Source organism: Mus caroli, unplaced genomic scaffold (genome assembly GCF_978045245.1).
Source record: "Mus caroli unplaced genomic scaffold, Mus_caroli_1 scaffold_17, whole genome shotgun sequence".
NCBI classification, from domain to species: Eukaryota; Metazoa; Chordata; class Mammalia; order Rodentia; family Muridae; genus Mus; species Mus caroli.
In genome coordinates, this window is record NW_028227272.1 from 94,950,955 (window position 1) to 94,969,981 (window position 19,027).

The following is a 19,027-nucleotide window of genomic DNA, read 5'->3' on the forward strand; positions in this document are numbered from 1 at the left end:
TGGTTTCTACAGAAAAATTCTTCCTCCCTGTCTGGGGCCTGAGCCAGCTCTACCACTCGAAGAGGAAGAAATGAAGATGTCTGAAACTGCTCAAATTCCAACATCTGACTTTGTGAGTCCCTGTCCTCAGTACCTTAGGGTTCCCAGTCTCAAGTGTCTCCCAAGGGTGCTGATGGAAGCAGAAGTGCAGATGGGTAGGGCCATGGCAGGGTTGGGACAGATCAGGAGGCCAGGGCTCTAAGCAGGCTGACAGTCCTCTCTTCCCAGACTCCTGACACTCCCCCAAGCTCTGTAGGAGCAGACCTGTTTCTTGGGTGTCCCACTGCTGGCTTTGGCTTCTCTGGCATGCTTGCTTGGTTAATGCTGCTGCAAGCACATCCTGACATCTTTTCGACTTTGCTCAATGCTCTTTACTTCTTTCTTTGTCCTTGCATTCAACGAAGTGGAGTAGAATTCCAGGAGGGCACCAAGGCCAGTACATTCACTATTGCCTCATGTTTAATCAGACATCCTAAGTGGCCTCCTGAGATGGGAGTAGGGTTCCCCAAGGGGACCCAGGAAATGACAGCATCAGGTGAAAGGTCAAGAACAACAGCCTGTGCTTCCCATGTTGTCCAGCAATCTCAGTTGGTCTCCTGGTACTATGCATAGTGGGTCTGACTTTAAAAGACACATGCTGACCCTCACTCGTTCAGTCATGTATAATCATGAATAAATGCATGAAATATGTTCAAGTTCAAAAGACTCATCTGGTTTTGAAGTTAGCTGACCACAGAGAAGGCAGACACCATAGGTTGGAGCCTAACCAACAAAACAACACCTTCCCACATGAGGTAAGCCTCTCAGACAAGGTTCTGCAGAAGGCAGCTTCAGGCCCAGTGTGATCATGGCTAAGATGAGGGGGTCATGGATTCACTTCTCCTACTTGACAAAGTATGACCTAATGAAGCCTATACTCCATAGACTTGTGTACTATAGCCATGCCATTTGGCTCTGGGATGTCTTCAAAGCCAGCCTGAAGGTAACAAAAGGTCTCTCTGTCCTGCAGCCTAGTTTCCCGGAGACTAAGCTCTGTATTCTTCTTCTGATCAGCTCTGCACCCAGGTCCTCAACTATCAGGTTACCCACCAGACACCCAGGCAAGGGTTGCAGGAGAAAGAAGAGCCCCATGACCCCCTGGTAGCAAAGGTTGAGCAGCAACGCCTGCCTTGAATGTGGCTCCAGCATGTGTAACCATATAGCCTGGGCATGTGGGCTATTCGCTCAAGCCTCAGTCTGTTTATCCAGAAAATGACCACTATGGCTGTATAGACTGTTGTGAGATGCACTGAGTCACTGTAGGTACATGGTAAGAGGTCTCAGCTGAGCTGGCATCTAGGAACACTGTCTAGCTCTACTACCAAAGTGAAGGAAGGTTTTTTTCCTTAAGTAAAACTAGTCACCAAGGAAAATTACCCAACAGATCAAACAGCCTTTCTTGACCAGGGCTGAGTGACCAAATCTTGTGTGATGTCCCTGTACCCTGTGATTTCCACAGATGGACCTTGCTCTCACCTAGGGAATATGTTCTTTCACAAGCTCAGCACTCTTAAGAAACCTAGAGGCAACAGCAGATGGGGTTGGAGGTGGCTAAGAGGTCTTGCTGAGCTTCCAAAGTCCAAGGTTCATATCTCAGTACCCACATGATAGCTTACAACCCTCTGTAACTCCAGTTACAGGGGATCTAATTCCCTCTTCTGGCCTGTATGGACACTGCACACATGTACACAGACATGCATGCATGCAAAACACTCACATATAAAACTTTAAAAAGAAGAGGAGGAGGAGGAGGAAGAGGAGGAAGAAACTGGCAGCTGTTCATTTTCTCATCTATGATGGACAGATGTGATTCCCCCAAGCAAAAGAAAAACAGTGTTAAGGACAGGGTTAGGGTTAGGATTAGGAAGTAGGATGATCCAGGAACACAAGAACAGATACCCACAATCCTTAGAAGATGAATGAGCCCTGCCTAGTGACCAAGGTTTCTCCCAGAAATGTCCTCATTAGCATTTCTGTTACTAAAATCTGTCTAGAAAGAACCTTCTTATAGGTCCCAGAGTATTCCAATCACTGACTTGCTCAGACTACAAGAGCAGAACCCAGCTGTCTCTGTCACATCCTTGGAGTTGCAAACCAGTGGCCCCTGTGGAGTTTGGCCATCAAGCATGTTCAATATGTAATAAAGGTCATAGCTTTCACACCTAGCTTCTTTGTGGCTTATGTGACTGCCATCTTTCTCTATTGCCCAGCAGAGAGGTTCCCAGGATACTGTGTAATAAAGGATGGGGTCAAGTTTTCTCTGGCCACCTTCAATTAGTAAGGAAGGCAGAAGTAACAGGATGCCCTGAAGACAAACAGAGGGAGACTGTTAGATAAGATACTAGGCAGGACCTTAAGAGGCAAGTGAAGGATTCTTGTCCTTGCTTATGTCCACCATATCCAGAGCCTGGTCAGCAGGACAGAAGGGGAGGTAACGGCATGACTCAGTGAGTCTCACAACAGTCTATACAGCCATGATGGCCATTTTCTAGATAAACAGAGTGAGGCTGGAGTGAACAGCCCACATGCCCAGGTCATATGGTTGCACAGAGGAGGTCTGAGCAGCAGCTCACTGTGGGCCATGGTACAGACAATACAAAGACTAGCACAGACTGACAACCACGGGCATGGGCCAACATGCATGAAAAAGCTCAGCACAATAGTCTGCACTCCTTGGAAAAAACCCATTTGCCACCTTTACCTTACCGTTCAGGAGCTGAAGCTCCAGGAAGGTGTTGGAGCACACCTTACACACCCATTGGCCACGCTCAGGTTCCACAGAGACACTGGGCTCAGGGGTGCCTGCAGCTGCAAGACACAGAAAGGTTAGCCACTAGAGCAGAGAATATCCTGCCCCCTAAGTGATTTGAGAAGGATGGAGATGCCCACAGACTCATGAGCAACTGTATTCTAGGCACTACCCTCAGTCTCACGCACAATGATCAAGTTCATCCCCATTTCACAGATGAAGAAACTGAGCAGATATGGTATCCCTGCTACTACCACAAGATGAGTCTTGTTACCAGATGCAGAAATGTGGTCCCACCTAGTCACCAGCCCTTCCAGGACCTACACTTGAGCTGGGCCTGGTTGTGCAGACTTGTAATACCAACTACTTAGTCAGCTGGACAAGAAGAATGGAAATCTAAGGCTCACCATGGTCACAGAACAAGTTCAAAGACAGCCTGGAACTCAGTGAAGTCCTGTCTCAAAAAAGTTTTTTTAAAGTGGGGTATGAGGTACAATGCTTTACCTTTATGCTACCTATAGCAAACACACACACACACACACACACATCCCTCATTTAAATTTTCAGTGGCTCATATAACAGGGTATGGTAGACCAACAACAGCCATCTCACAGTGCTCCTGAACCTGGAATGGCTGTGATCCTGGTACAACATATCCCACAGAGTTTTCTGTGTAAGTGTTGTGCTTTGTAACTGTTGTCTGGCCATGAGGCCTGGCGCCTAAGCAGGAGTGAGCTTTAACTGTTCAATTTTTTAAAATCCTCAACTAGGGCAAGGTGCCTCTAGCCCTCCAATGATGACACATAGGAACCCAAAGAAGAGGGACAAGGAGAGAGGCTCAGGTACACAAACTGACCCTAGCTATGCAGATGGGAACTGCGGGCTCTTTTTTAAGACATCACAGGTGCTCTCCTGGGACCTACACTGGGCATGCCTCAGGATCTGGTCTCGTGAGTTTTTCTGTGGGGCCAGCCCAAAGCTGCCATTCCTGCATGCCACATCCAGACCCATCACCACGAAGCTTAATATTAATACTCCAGAGGTCACTTGGAAGAAGCTCTTGAGTCTCAACAGTCCCCCAGATCTGCAGCTATATACCCACAATGTGCCAGGAAAGAACCCATCCCAACTCCTCGAATTCCAGAGCAGTGCTGAGAACACAACAAACAGAAACAAGGATGCGCACCACTACTGCAAGAGGAAAACACAGGCAGTGTGGAAACTGTCAAACAGAAATCAAAGGTGGAAAGGGTAACAAAAATGGTGGCAGGTGGGAACTGAAACCTGAATGTCCCACCAGTGTCTGAACTCTTCTTTGTCCGTTTCTAGAAATCTGCCGGTTAAGGATTACCAGGAAATTGAAAATAAACAGAAATAAGAGCCCAAATTCCAACTTCCATTCATGTTCTCAAACATACAGAGGGTTCCTGAGAAGGGATTAAAAAAAGGAGCCCTTGGGGTTCAGCAAGGGCTCAGCAAGAAAAGGCACTTGCCAACAACTTCAAACAGCTGAGTTCAATGGGACTCACATGATGAAGAGAACCAAACCCTGCAAGTTAACTTCTGGCCTCCCCATGTGTGTCATGGCATATGCATACACACACACACACACACACACTCATACACACACATACACACAGACACACACACACACAGACACACGCACAGACAGACACACACACACAAATAGTTTTTAAAAGGAGCCCTTGGGTCAATGGGTTGGGATTCCTTTCATCTAAGTGACCTGCCATCTCCTATAAATATCACATGAGAATTTGTGGACATCTGCTACTATGGCACTGAGTGAAGACTTCTCAAATCTCACACAAGATTTGCAAAAGCTAACTTTACAAGGTAAGAATTTAATGAAAGAAATAATAGTCAATAGTCAGCAGATGCCAACTGACATTTCTGAACATAGGAAAATGTCTCAGTCAAACAACATGATACAGCCAAAGTCCACAGCAGCCTTGACAGCAGAAGATGCAGGGCTTTAGGTGTGAGCATAGGTCAAACTAAGTAACAGGAGGGTAGGCACATACCAACGGTAAAAAGTCCAGCATGACACACAGCAGTTCATCTTAGGACAGAGGGTCACCAGGGATAAAATCAGGAGGGAAGGGAGGGTGGGCTGCCCCACAGGAGTCTGTGGTAAGAGACACACGCCTGCAGACACCTGTTGAAAGCTCCGAGACATAATAAGCTCAATTGAATGCACTGTAGCTGGTTTGAAAACCAGAAAACACTAGAACCAAAGCCAGAAGCAGAGAGAGTCAGGGTGGCCAGACTGTGGGTGTGACATGGCTTCCCAGCGACTAGAAGATGTTACTTTCTGACTTTCTCATTAAAAGGGTGATTCTGAGTCCATGTTCCCCACTCCACTCACACGTTCAGGCCCTTGGGAGGAAACCAAGCCACTCTCAATGTGAGCTCAGAGAAACACATACCCAGAACACAGTCCACAACCAGGACAAAGAATCCCAGTCCATTTATTTTTCACTTTTTATTTCTGTTGAACATCACAGCTATGGCGGGATGAAATTTGGTTTTATTTTTTGTTTTTTTTTAAACAGATGTTCTCAACTCAACAATGCTGCCTGGTAAAGCCCCTGTTAAGTGAAAATACCAAGCTGCACTTCAGCTGTGACAGTGAGTAATATGGGCTGTTTTCCTAGTGGTCATGTGGTCACTGAGAGCTGCAGTGGCTCAGCCTCAAGAGAATCCCACCACAGACTGAGGGAAGACCAAAGCTTACAGTAAAGATTTCCTACCAAATGCTTACCACTCATGCTATCATAAAACAAAACAAACCCCCAAACCAAAAAACATTACATGGAACCACTGCAAGTCGGAGACCATCATACTTAGGACCTGATTCTAGACATTTACAAACTGACTTGTATAATAAAGATGCCCACCGAAAGGAAATGTGAAAAGGACAGGAGGAGAATGAGCCTTTCTGGCCCATGCTCATCTTAAAGTCTGGGTGCCACAGTATAGCTCCTGGGGTCCCACCCACTAGGGTAAGGACAAAGTGATGTCCACAAGACTTGTCCACTCCGCCCTGGGGTGGCACACTCTCTGGTGCACACACAAGGCCCAGGGCTAAGCAAAACGCAAAGTCCATCCCTCTTGGGCCCACCCAGCGAACTAGAATTGGTTGGTACTGATGTTTGCATGCCTCTCTTTTCTCTTCATATGCCTTGCTCTCTGTGGGCTTTTGTGATGTGGGCAAGGAGGGCAGCAATGCCTGGCTTATGCTGGGGGGGGGGGGTGTATCCAGTTCATAGACCAAGCTTTGTGGGTATACCATGGAGGGACTTAGGGAAAGGGCAGATGGTTGGCCAGGGAGGTAGATGGCAAGGTGTGAAAACTGCCACTTAAACGGCCGGTGAGGAACATGCGCCAGCAGCATCCAGCCTGAGAAGGCTAGGCAGGTGCCGCAGAGGTAGAAAGACAGACTCCACCTGATCGACAACAGCCAATGACCTGCACCACTTATAAGTACCTGCTTGCCTGCCACTGGCCCCAAGACTTAGCGAACTGTTTCCAGAGTCTAGAGCTTGGAGAAGCCCTATCTGTGCCTGCTGGCTCCCTGTTTTGTGCTGCTTTATGAGGCTGGCCCCAGGACATGGACCAGTCTCTTCCACTCCTCAAAGTTTCAACTGACTAGAAACATAGGACAGGCCAGAGCCCTCTGTGTTAGGAACCTACACCAGTGAGATCTTTGCAGAATGTTAAGAACTACTGCCTAAGGCCTTTGCATCACATGATGCTTGGCATAGAAAGAAACCATTTTCCTAAGTCGCTACTGTCCCACTTTAATGATGACACTCTTCATGACAACAATAAGCAAGGCTGCTGCCCTGGAAGATGCCCAGGACCAAGGTACAACATGGTAAGTACTGCAGCTACAGTGTTGAGGTTTGGTCTGTTGCTAGGTTCTATAATGCTGAATTCTGTACCAGAAGGTATAGGCCTACGAGTGAATTCTCACATTTACCAGCTTTTGTCCTGCAAGCTTTATTCCTTAATTTAAAACTATTGGTTAAATAAAAATGACAACCACCAATTACTGGAGGGATTAGAGGCCGGAGGATTTTTGAGTTACCTGGTTGATTGAGCTGGGCAAAAGGATGAGGAAGCAGAGAATGAGGAGAGAAGAAAAGGCACCACAACAGGAAAGGTACCATGAGCACGTGGCCAGGAGAAACAGCAAGTATTCGGGGTACACCGCTGGGGGGGTAGCCAGGCCAGCAGTTAGAAAAGTAGCTTAGGGGTGACCCCCAGTAATTGTCAAAACCAAATAAAATAATCATAGTCTAAGTCTCAATTATTTGTAAGCCAGTCGGAAATAAACCTAAGTTGAATCTACTACACTACCGTGACCCACTTCTCCAGAAAGATCCTGACCTTGATGACTCGCTCAAATAATTCCTCCACATAAAAGTACATTCCTGTGTGCATCTGCATCAGGATACACACGAACACACATTTCTGCATGGGTATACAGGTGCACAATCCTATATACTTGTACATACATACAAGTGTATGCACATATGTGTACATCTGAGCACACATAGGCACATACCTATAAACATACACACATCAACATAGCTACATACCTGTGCATCTGTATATACATGTACATGCCTACATGATGGATGGTACATACACTAACACATGTGTATTCCTATGGATCCATACATACTAACATATATTCACCTGTGCATTGTACAAACAGGCATACTCCTGCATCCCTGTACATACGTACATACATACATACACACATCTAACTCCCATGGATCCATACACTCTACAACACATCTACAAATCTATACATCTATACTCACACAAAATGTGCACACTGTATATCTGCACAGGTCCTGACATATGCATACATCAATACATCTGCACACACATCTGTTCACACATGAAGGTATCTGCACAGCTGTTAATATCATGTATTCTGCAGGTTATAACAACCACATGGCACTCATCAAGGTATTTGTCCAGACATACCACACTTTTGCATGGGCACACACATACATACAAGCTCATGAACCAGACTTGAAAAGGGGCACAGTAGCAGAACTGGCACACTAACCAGTCTGGTTTCTCACCTTCTGCACTGTGGTGTAGCCTGTTCCCTCAGCTCACATTCTACAATGTCACCTGGCCTGCCCCTGGCTCCCTCATCTGCTACACCAGTGGCTCTCAACCGGTGGGTCACAACCCCCTTTGAGGGTCCAACGACCCTTTCAGAGGGTCACCTAAGACTATCAGAAAACAGAGGTGTTTACATTATGATTCATAGCAGTAGCAAAATTACAGATATGGAGTAGCAACAAAATAATTTATGGTTGGGGGTCACCACAACATGAGGAACTGTATTAAAGGGTCGCAGCATTAGGAAGGTTAAGAACCACTGTTCTACACTGTCACTCAGCCTGTCCTGAGCCTCATCTTTCACACCATGATTTGGCTTGTTTGGCTTGTCCCTGAGCCTTTGTACTCACAGAAATGAACCGCTTCCTCACAGGATCAAGGGATGGGCTACAGTGGAAACCCTGAGACTAGAGCACGTTAGCCTATATTATACCCAAGTGCCTCGAATCACCTAAAGGCAGAGAGACAGGTACCATCTCTCACCAGCAAGGGTCCCAAAGATCTGGTGAGCACTGTCTGTCACTCCATATGCCCAGGTATGGTGACAATCATTGCACTGGATCCACCCCCACCTTCCCTGTCCCAGCTGTTGACCCAGCAACTTCATTGGCATCTCTGGCAAGAGGCTCAGCCCTAGAGAGAAAACAGGATTTACCCTGAACACTGGAGCAGGCCTGCTTTAGCATGGGCTTGTCCATCTTCTTGGCATAAAAGGCAGCATACCACACACGCAGTTCAGTGCCTGCAGGAATGTCCTTTGAGGTGGTGAAATACACGTCACTGCCATGTTGGTAGGCTGTCAGATTCTGGTGCCCAGGCTCCAGTGCTGGTCGCACTAGCATCATCCAGTTGCAGTCATCCTCATTGGAAGTGTCGAAGCACACAGGATGCCCGTCCTTCTGAAATACCTGAGGGGAGGGCCACAGGCTGGTTACCCACCAGTCTATCAGTGTGGCGTGGGACCACGAGGGCGACCACACTGCTTCTGATAAGACCTGTTGACAAGCTGATTACCATGGCCAGGGGGGTCAGAGAAAGACTCTGTGTCTTAGATGGGTCAGGCTGGTCACAAGAAAGAGGAAGTTGAAGACATGTAACAGGTCCCTCATCATTGGCATATATGAGGACTATTTGTGAGCCAGGTGGGGAGTAAGACACCTGAGCTCTCCTCCTGTGCAGGTATCAAGGGAATCTTGGGCTCTCCTCTCTAGACATCATGGAGATCCTGAGCGCTCTTCTCAGCTTTACTTGGAATAGGACACCTGAGTTCTCCCCATGGCTCAGGTGGGTACCCAAATACTGAGATACTTCTCCTGGTTCTGCCCCAAGCATGATAATCAGAAGAATCCTTCAGTCTAGGTGAGCTGCTCTGAGTCTGCAGAGCATCACTAAAGCTTCAGGGTTAATTGAGGGCAGGGCAGGGAGAGCCTTTAGTATCTTTAGGTTTGAGTTAGCATAGGCATAGGCTCTGTCCTCTATCTGTGGAATGATGACCCTGCCCTACTGCCAAGCCTCTCCTGAAGATCCTTATTCCTGAGAGGAGCAGTAACAAACTGGGAGGCCACCAGGTGCCCAGTGACCCCTAGTGGGTGTAGAAAGCACACTTCCACCCTCCTCTAAGGAATACAGGGCTTCCCTTGAGACATACTGGTACTCAGAGCTGAGAACAAGTTAATACCTGAAAACAACTTTTAGAATTGAGGAGGTGGAAGGAAGTCAAACAGGCACAAAGGGCTTTCTCTAGCCATGTGCAGGCATTAGTGTTTATCCATAACCTGGTAAACCCATAACCTGCAGAGAGCAGACAGTAAGCCACCTGCCTTTCTGGCCTCAGATTTAGGCTTTTCATATTATTCCTTACCACAGACCCTTTCTTCCTGCTTTCCTCACACTTTTCCTCCTGTAAACGTCTATCATCAGGCATCTGTCTTTCTTTGTTGGCTAAAATCTGTCCCATAAGTTCAAATATCCAAAGAATGCCAACCTCTTGAGGCGCTAACACCTAAGAACGGTGGCTGCCTCTTCCAGGTCTCAGACTGAAGCACACTGTTCCCAGGGCTGCCGAGGGACAACTCAGCTTCATCTGTTTATGTCCCAACTATTTTTGAAGGCTTGCCCCGTGTCTAAGCCTCCTCAGCCTCAGAAGGCTTCCTGGGGTTCACTTTAGATCCTCAGCCATTCTTGTTACTGACATCCACTTTGGTTTTCTTGGTGTTATATCTAAGTTGGAAATACCCGTTCTCCCTCAGCCAGATGTGCTCTGTGCAGGCGCCAAGCCCCATGCTGTCACTCGGTCTCTGAGAGCTTCGTGCAACTCACACATGTGAGTGAGATTGCCACACCGGTGCAGGAAGCTACAGAGACCATCGCTGTGCTGCAGCCACAGCACCTGCTGGGGGAGGAGAGGAGTTACATCAGCATGGGGTCACTCCTGACTGTCCTTAAATGTACTCCCTAAAGACCTACACGTTAGTAGGTACTGCCTTAACCCTCACACTCTGTAATGTAAAGCATGCTGAAGTGAAGGAAAGAATAGCCCAGCACTTACAGATCCATGCCACTCAGCAGCCCTAACCCCACTCCCACCAGAAGTCATGCAGCCCCAGATTCTGAAGGGGCCCTAAAGCCCCTGTCCTTGTAGCTTTTACCTTCAGAGGAAATGCAGACTCTTTCTCCCACTTGGCGACTCTCCTGGACTCAAACGGACCAAATTGTGTGCGCTTGACTAGCTGGGTCACTGCAAACACGCCTTCAGCCCCGTCATCCAGGCGCCGGATCTCCAGGTTAGAGGGGAGGGAGGACCTGGAAGCAGAAGGAGTCTCAAAGAGGCCCTGCCACTGACAAGAGCAATGCAATGCCTATAAGCCCCCTCACAGATCACCATGCTTCCAATATGTACTTTGTCAGGGAACAGAATTTAAGCTCTCCCACACATGGGAACATGACTGGCCTAGGCTTGTGAGGACCCAGAGCTCATAGACTAAGGGACACATTTAAAGCCCTATAAGACAATGCTGAACCCACATTCCTAGTGTGGGTGCTGAGGTACAAGAACTGAATCTGACAAAGTTATGACCTTCAAGACTATGTAGAGAATGTGGAGAAAGGAAGAAAAAGAGGGCACAGAGCACGGTGAAGTGTTTTGTACACACTGAAGACCATCAAAGGGGCTCTCTGGTCTAGGTCTAATATCCAAAGCTGGATACGACCCACTGAGGATATGGCTTTATTAGCCAGACTAGAAGGTCAAAGAAAATGCTGGAAAAGAGGCCATGGAGCTGGCCCTTCAGCATTAAGGATGAGCAGAGGCTGGGCTAAGAAAAAAAGAGTCAATGACCAAGGCTGTGCACCCAATGTCTTCAGCTAGATTTAGATGGACAGTTGGTATCTCAGCCCCAAAGAAGAGCTGATCAGCCCTCTACTTTGGGCAAAGATATTTCAGAATATATATCACACCTAAAGATAAATAAACAGGGGTAGGCACCAGTTGGGAGATTTCTAGAAACAATAAGATATCAAGCATATCAGTTTAGCATCAGCCTGAATCAGGTACCATCAGAGCCTCATAGGGGTAACTTAGGTTCTCTATGTCTCAGGCTACTGAGGTACTCAAATGGAACATTTGTTCTAAGTCTAAGTGGCTACTACATGGCAGTCTATGGGCCCTTACGCTAGATCTCTGAAGACACAGGCTTCACAGGAAAACATGGGCCTGGAGAGCAATGCCTGGCTACTGAGCTGCCTCAGTACATCTGCAAGATTTTGTTTTTCCTGGTAGTTACAGCAGTTTGACCTGTCCCCTGGACCACCTGTCCAGAACCTTTACCCTAGTCAGTTCCATCTACAGTGCATCCCTGTTCACAGAGGCCCAGATGCAGAACACAGATGATATATATTGAGACAGGGTTTCTCTGTGTAGCCCTGGTTATCCTAAAACTTGCTCTATAGACCAGGCTAAGCTCGAACTCAAAGAGATCCACCTGCTTCTGGTTGGTGAGTATTTAGATTAAAGATGTGTACCACCACCATCTGGCAAGTTTGGGTTCCTTTTGCTCAATATATAAACTGATGAAATCCAGGCTGGCACAGCCCAGATCCTGAGGTCCCTGGCTATATCAAAGAAACACACCCTCATGCTTTGAAACTATTTGGTCTCACCCTAGTGGGAAAGTGCCCAGCTCCCTGAGGAACGTACCATCCCCACACACATAGTCTCTCACTTTGTCTCTCAAGCCTCCTTCTATCTTTGAATACATGAGGCCTCTGTACTCTGGCCACAGCACACAGGCAGTTTCTTCATAGACAGGGCTGTTGTGGTAGCTTTGGTACTCACTCACCTTGCCCTGCTCAGCACAAAGGAGTCCTTGACCATGACCACAGGTCCCAGTTCAGGACACTCCGAGTCATGGTACTGGCTGCAGTCTTCACACCCTGCAAACAGACACTGAGTGTCAGAAGGGATGATGCCCAGGGAAAGAGAAACCCAAAGACCACAAACATGGAAAAAGGGACCCTAATGCAAAAGGGTTCCTGAGACATGTGTGCTGATACAAAGACTAGTGTTACAGCAGTTGGAAGAGGCATATCACAAGTCACTTCTTAGTGCTCCTGAAAGCACAGAATGCCAAGCAAAAGTCCTTTTTCAAACTCACACATCATCTCCATGGTTAGGAAGACCAGGATTCAGGGTAGTAATAACCTATTACCCTAAATCTTATAACCTTCTTTCTTTCTAAACCCTGGGTGAGTTTTTTTTGAGTTAAGGATCACCCAGTCACGTGCCCCTAATGACAGTCCTGAAGAGAAGTTGTCTGAGGCCACAGCACTGCAGCAGACAGGTAACACCCAGGCTCTCAAAGTAAAATCATCAAACTGTAGACTCAGAAGAGATGCATGTCTATACTATACAAACAAAATGTGGATGTAACTTTGCATAGACAAGAAGTATCAATTTCATCTGTGGTCTATGACATCACACCAATCCCAGAAAGGTCTATGGGTCACTTACAGATAAACATGATCTCCTCACTACCATCTTCAGCCATTGCTGATACCTGTCAAGATACAAAAAGAGCCCAGTTAATAGTGAACTTTTACAATATAGTTTATGTGTGGGTTTTCCTATGTGTGCACATGTGTGTGAAGGCCAAAGTCACCCTTAGGTGTCAATCTTCTGGAGCCATCCACTGTTTTCCAAGACAGGGACTTTCCCTGGGACCTGGAGTTTGCCAATTAGCCTAAGCTGGCTGGCCATGGAGCATCAGAGATCCTGTCTCCACCTCCCCATTGTAGAGATTACAAGTACATACCACAAGCACAGCCTTTTAAATGTGGGTACTGGGGATAGAACTCAGGTCCTCACCCTTGCCTGGCAAGCACTTAATTGACTGAGTCATGTCTTCAGCTCCCCAACACAGCTTTTAGACGTAATGTCTTTTAAGGCTCCTTGTTCCTGTACAGGAACGTAACACAGTGCTTTTAAGAGAACAAACACTGAAATTCTTATTTTTAATTTAATATGTTTTCACCTACTGTAATCACGTTTCTTAGGAAAAGCAATGAATTTGAATGCCCTCCTAACTAGGGGGCCTTCATGAACTCAGATCTCCATTGTTTTATAGCAGCTGCCATTTAAAAAAACATACACACTATTTTAAAAGCCACTTTTCTTATTGCCACTGCCTCTCTACCCTCCCTCTGTGGTCTGTGGATTCCTTGCAGTCATTTCTACTGTAATCTGTCCTTCATTACCTAGCTTGTGCCAATGTCCTATCATCCCAAGCGGGTAATAAGTAGTGTCTGATACCGTTGTGGGTTCTCCTGTTCCCACATAGACCTTTGTCAAGCTATTTCTATTTTCCATGTATCCTTTGAAGGTTGCCTCAAAAGCCATCTATTAGACAGTAGACCACAGACCAATCCTTTATCCAATGTGTTTCAGACAGGGCAATGCAGGTGTTGTTCATTCTGGGATATCAGATGCCTAAGTTATAGTGTACATACAAAAACACCTACTTGGGTCAGTATGGAGAGAAGGAACACCCATTGTGTCCCACTCAACAATCCTCCTGACCCCACATCCTTCTTGCCATCTGATCACGATCACTCTGCCTTTCTGGTGTCTGCTGCCAGTTATTGTCTCAGGAAAGGATGCAAGCTGATACACACTTCCTGAATGTTATTCTCATTTGTCCTCTAAACTCATCCCAACCCTGGGAGCTTTAAGATTAGAACACAGGTAGCATAAACTCCAGCAAAAACTCAAGACTAGGGCTAAACGAGCGATTACTGATCACAAAAGGGAAGGGCCAATAGCATCAGGATAGATGCTGACACATCCATTAATGTGTCAGGAGAAGAAAGGTACTATACAGAATCCAGGGAGATCTAAGTTTAGTTTTCCACACTGCTTTAAAATGCTAGAAACAACAAGCACATTAGTCCCCAAACTCAGCACAACATTTTCTTTTGCTGGAATTAGCATTTAAGCTAGAAGCTGGCGTAAGGGCCTACTAACTCTAACCCAGTTCCATGCCTCTGCCTGGCCTCTCAGGACTCCTGGCAGGTTGGTATTATGTGAAGTGGATTCCAATCCAGGATGAGGACAGTGGCTGGTCACAGAGAAGAAAGCAAGAAGAGACTGGCTCACCCTCAGGGGATTCAGTCTGTGGTTGGCACTGCTGGCCAGAGGCAGCATATCATCATATCATCACAGTGGAAGCACGTAGGGTGAGCAAAGCCACTCCCTGCACAGCAGCTGAGAAGCAAATGTCCCTTTCAGGGCATTTCCTAAATGACCTGACTTTCTCCCACTGGGTTCTTCCTCCTAAAGGTTCTGCTGTCACCCACTAGTACCATCAGCCGTAAAACACATAACTATAACAAAAAGATATCACTTTACCTTTTATAAATGCAATGAAAGGGTAACACTTATGTGTTACAAGAGCCCAAGAGTCTATGTACCACACCAGGAACCCAAACTCTACCCACCAGCTATACTCAAGTCAGAGGGCTCTGCAGTCAGAACACCTAATAAGAAGCTACCATTAGCTACAGCTAGATCCCAGCAAGACACAGAACAGCGCCAATAAAGCTAATCAGAGTGGAGCAAGAGAAAAAGATTCTACTCTGTCCTGCTTGCTTTGGAGCCCGGATCTGTGCACAGAGGTGTGGTACGATGCTTCTCCCTAGGGCAGCAGCCCAGCCTCCCAGACCCACCCCTTGCAGCAGTGCAAGGACAGGAACCATACGATGCTGATGTGAGAAGAAAGGGAGGACACTAAATGCTGTGAAGCTGGTCACTGATATGGTGCTTAGCACCAGAGTCCAAGCATTCTTTACTAGAAGTATCTGGTCGCCATAGCACAGCCTCTACTGACCTTCTAAGTAGAGGTCGCATGCAATGATGTGAGTTTTCCAGGTTTGCTCTCATCCATTAATGTGTCATGAGTGCTCCTTTGTAAAAGCCAAGGCCAGTTTCCTGATTTCAATGACCCTCACACATTAACAGAACACTCACCTATGATCCCCACAGTAAGCAGGCTGAGGTAGGAGGGCTGTGAGTTCAAGGAAGGCCAGTCTGGGCTATTCAGGGATAGCTTGTCTTAAAACCAAAAATGAGAAGGAAATCCCCAAAGAAGGAATTATAGAAAATACTATTTTATACAAGCGGGGGGGGGGGGGGTACTAAATTTTTGAGAGAAAATAGTCTGTCTCCAGTGTTTCAGAGTATGTTCCATGGACTAGGAAGTAGCAGCAGTACATGTCCTGCCTGGATGCTTAGACACTTGCCCAGCAGCTGGCTGGGACCCAGCAGGTTGTTTTATACTGTCCAGCTGATTCAACTGCAGCCCACAGCTATGGCATACCAACTAAACATGGCTACAGTGACAGAGGGCCACCACTATAAAGGACAGTTTCCAGAGAGTCTGTCAAGGACCTCTTGAATCTAACTGGTTGGTGACAGTAGGCTCCAGGCATACCTTCCCCAGCACTGACACAATTCACACAACCTACCCCAGGTGACACGTGTAATAGTAATATTCATTCTCAAAGTGACAGGTTCTAGAATTACCTAGTGGGCTGTAAGGGGATTATCCAGATTAGGTTAACCTTTGGCCATGCCTGTGGTTATCCAGTATGGGATAACTTAGGGAGGAAAACCTACCTTAACTGTGGGGACACCATTCCATGGGCTGGGATCCTCAGCTGAATAAAATAAGAAAATAAGCTGAGAACCAGCATTCTTCACTCTCTGCTTCTGGAATGAGGATACAATGTAGCCATCTCCCTCAAGCTCTTGCTGTCATGCTTTCTCCACTATGATGTCCTTTCTCCTTTAAGCTACTTTTGTGAGGTATTTTATTGCAGCCACAGAACAAATAATTAAGACAAGCATGTGAGCGGGAACATTTGGTCTACTCACCCCAAGCTTACATGAAGCTATAGTGATGGAGGTCTGGGCAGGGAAGAAGGACAACATGAAAATCAATAGACAAGCACTGACCCACACATGCCCAGCCAAGTTTCTATGATGATAGAAGTGATCCAGTGGAAAAGGGAAGACCTTCTTTCCTATAAATGGTGCTGAGATGACTGGGCATCCACATGCAAAAAAAATTAACTGTAACCCCACATCTTCAAAACAAAACAAAAATAAAAATCAATCAATCAAACAAACAAAAAACCCCACAAATCTGGACATGGTGAGCATGTAATTTCAGCATTCCAAGGAGAATTACATGTCCTAGGTCAGGTGGGGCTATACAGATGACCCCGCTTTGACATACACCATTAAGCCCATTGGCTCTGTCTGCGTGGCTATCTCAGTTGTCTATTCTGTTCTGATGGCTGCTCTGTGGGAGAAGCACAGCCAACAACCTGCCACCCTAGCCTTACTGTGAGGCTTCATCACTTCCTGCTGAAGTCTTTTCAAAGATGGTTCCATATATTATGGTTGCCTCTCCATCAAATTCTTCTTCCTCCTCTTCCAAATTTCCTCCCTCCTTTTGTTTTGTTTTGTTTTTTTTTTTTTTTTGTATTGTTTTGGTGAGATATGTCTCACTATGTATCCCTGAAACTTGCTATGTAAATCAAGATAACTGCTTGAGATAGTATCTCATTATATATATCCCTGAAATAAGAAGGAAATCCCCCAAAGAAGGACTTATATAAAATACCATTTTTGTACAAAAGGAGGGGTATTAAATCTTTGAGAGACAATAGTTTCTCTCCAGTGTTTCAGAGTATGTTCCGTGGACTAGGAAGTAGCAGCAATACTTTCCAGTTTGCTATGTAAATCAATGTCTGCCTGCCTCTGTAGTGCTGGGATTACAGGCATGTCTTTCTATGCTGGGTTTTTCCATAGAAACTTTAGGATAACTTTGTTTATAGCTATGAAAAGATCTTAGTCAAGTCAAACACACAGACTTAGCTCCACCTCATACCCTAAGCATCCTCTTGTATGTAATTCGTGTTTTAAGGAATTTTCTCACATGAAGTGTTGGTGGTCTGAGCATGTTCTTCACTTACAGTGGATCTTAGCTTGAACAGTTACAGCTCAGGGATTTGGGAGCCAGCTCTGGTCTAGAGGCCCTGGGGATTTCTGTTTAAACAAGAGGGCTACCTTTCCGACTGGCACAGGCTTTCATGACTATATTACAACAGAGGAGAAATCGCTATGGGGAAAAAGCAAACGAACAGTGATCTAGTTCTGATATGTGCTGAAGAAGGGATACTGTGTCAGGCAGAGAGGATCCTGAGCTAAATACTTGAGAGCACTGCAGACCCCATTTGAGTCACATGCCAGGCACAGGAGACCTGAGGAATCTCTCAGAACTGATCTGCTGGGATCAGGGTAGGCCAGCAGCTCATCAGCCTAGCTGGGTAGAGGGAGCTTCCCTTTGTGATGGACAGGCTGAGGAGCTAAGGACTGAATCAGTGGTACTCATAGTACAGGAATGCCAGATGCCAGAGACCAGCCTGCGTGTCCCTGCTGACCCTGGGGCTCGTTATTATCCTTTCCTGGGCCTTAGTTTCCTCGAGTTTAAGGCCTTTCTGGTCTGCTACAGTCTTCCTATTTGTAATCCCACCACCTTGTCCTCCTTTGCTGCTTCCTGCCCGTTTCTGTAGGTAAGTGTTTAACTAGATGCAGATGCAAAATGGCTCCAGCGTGCCATCCGTGCCAGAAGAGCAGCACAACCAACCCTTGGTCACCTAAGCTCTGGCTCCCATATTTGGCCCTGTGGCTTCCTAAACTCATTTCCTGTGGAGAACAAAACTTTCCCACACTCTTTAATAAATGGTCCTGTCTGGGCTCCCTGTCTGTTTTAGTGTCTTTTCCTGCTGCTAGTTATAAAATATTATTACAAAAGAAACTTAAGGAAGACAGGATTTATTCTAGCTCACAGTTCAAGGACAGTCAATCTTGGTCGGAAGTCAAGGCAGCCTGAAGCCACACCTTGCACTGGATAGGATGTAGAAGTGATAAAGACTTTCCAATGCTCAGCTGCCTTCCTCCAGTTTACACTGTCCAGGATCCCCCCTCAGGGAACGGCCCTGCCCATAGTCAAGATGGATCTGCTCACATCAGTAAGTGCAATCAGGATAAGCCTCTACAGGTTGGCCCAGATGCCACTCTCCCAGGTATTCTAGATTGTCAGGCTGGCAGCTAATACTAACCAGCACAGTGTGCCTGCCAACCATCTAGATTCAGCACAGCTTTGCTCTCAGCCTGGGTTCACTTCCTTCTTTTGGGCCCACTCATTTACCTCTTCGCCCAACTTTAAGGTTCAGACTCTTCTTCTCCTGCCCAAGTGAGCACCAAAGAGCAGCTACAAGCAGGGCAGGTGCACAGCAGGCCCCACACAGCTCCACAGTCACACGTCAAGCACAGTGTCACTAACCTGACCCTCTACAGGAGAAATAGTCCATGCAAACAGAAGTGAGAAGGCCAGACTGGCTGTCTTAAAATACAATAGATAGGGAACAGTGGCCTTCTGCTGTGACCACAGTGGCCAAGCCCAACTACTG

The 19,027-nt window shown here is 46.6% G+C and overlaps 1 protein-coding gene across 8 annotated transcripts in view; it reads right to left on the reverse strand.

Moving 5' to 3' along the window:
• The window catches only part of Prdm15 (PR/SET domain 15), a 59,661-nt gene that overhangs the window by 34,624 nt on the left and 6,010 nt on the right, over positions 1 to 19,027 (reverse strand). For 5 of the 8 annotated variants that reach the window (XM_029470243.2, XM_085832083.1, XM_085832078.1 and 2 more), the window contains exons 2-6: positions 13,005 to 13,050; positions 12,334 to 12,427; positions 10,645 to 10,798; positions 8,652 to 8,904; positions 2,785 to 2,886 (exon numbers count right to left, since the gene is read on the reverse strand). In XM_029470243.2, coding sequence (XP_029326103.2) covers positions 2,785 to 2,886; positions 8,652 to 8,904; positions 10,645 to 10,798; positions 12,334 to 12,427; positions 13,005 to 13,050 — 649 coding nt within the window. The remainder of the gene's footprint in view (positions 1 to 2,784; positions 2,887 to 8,651; positions 8,905 to 10,644; positions 10,799 to 12,333; positions 12,428 to 13,004; positions 13,051 to 19,027) is intronic. The other 3 variants (XM_085832082.1, XM_085832081.1, XM_085832080.1) reach the window with 1 other exon arrangement.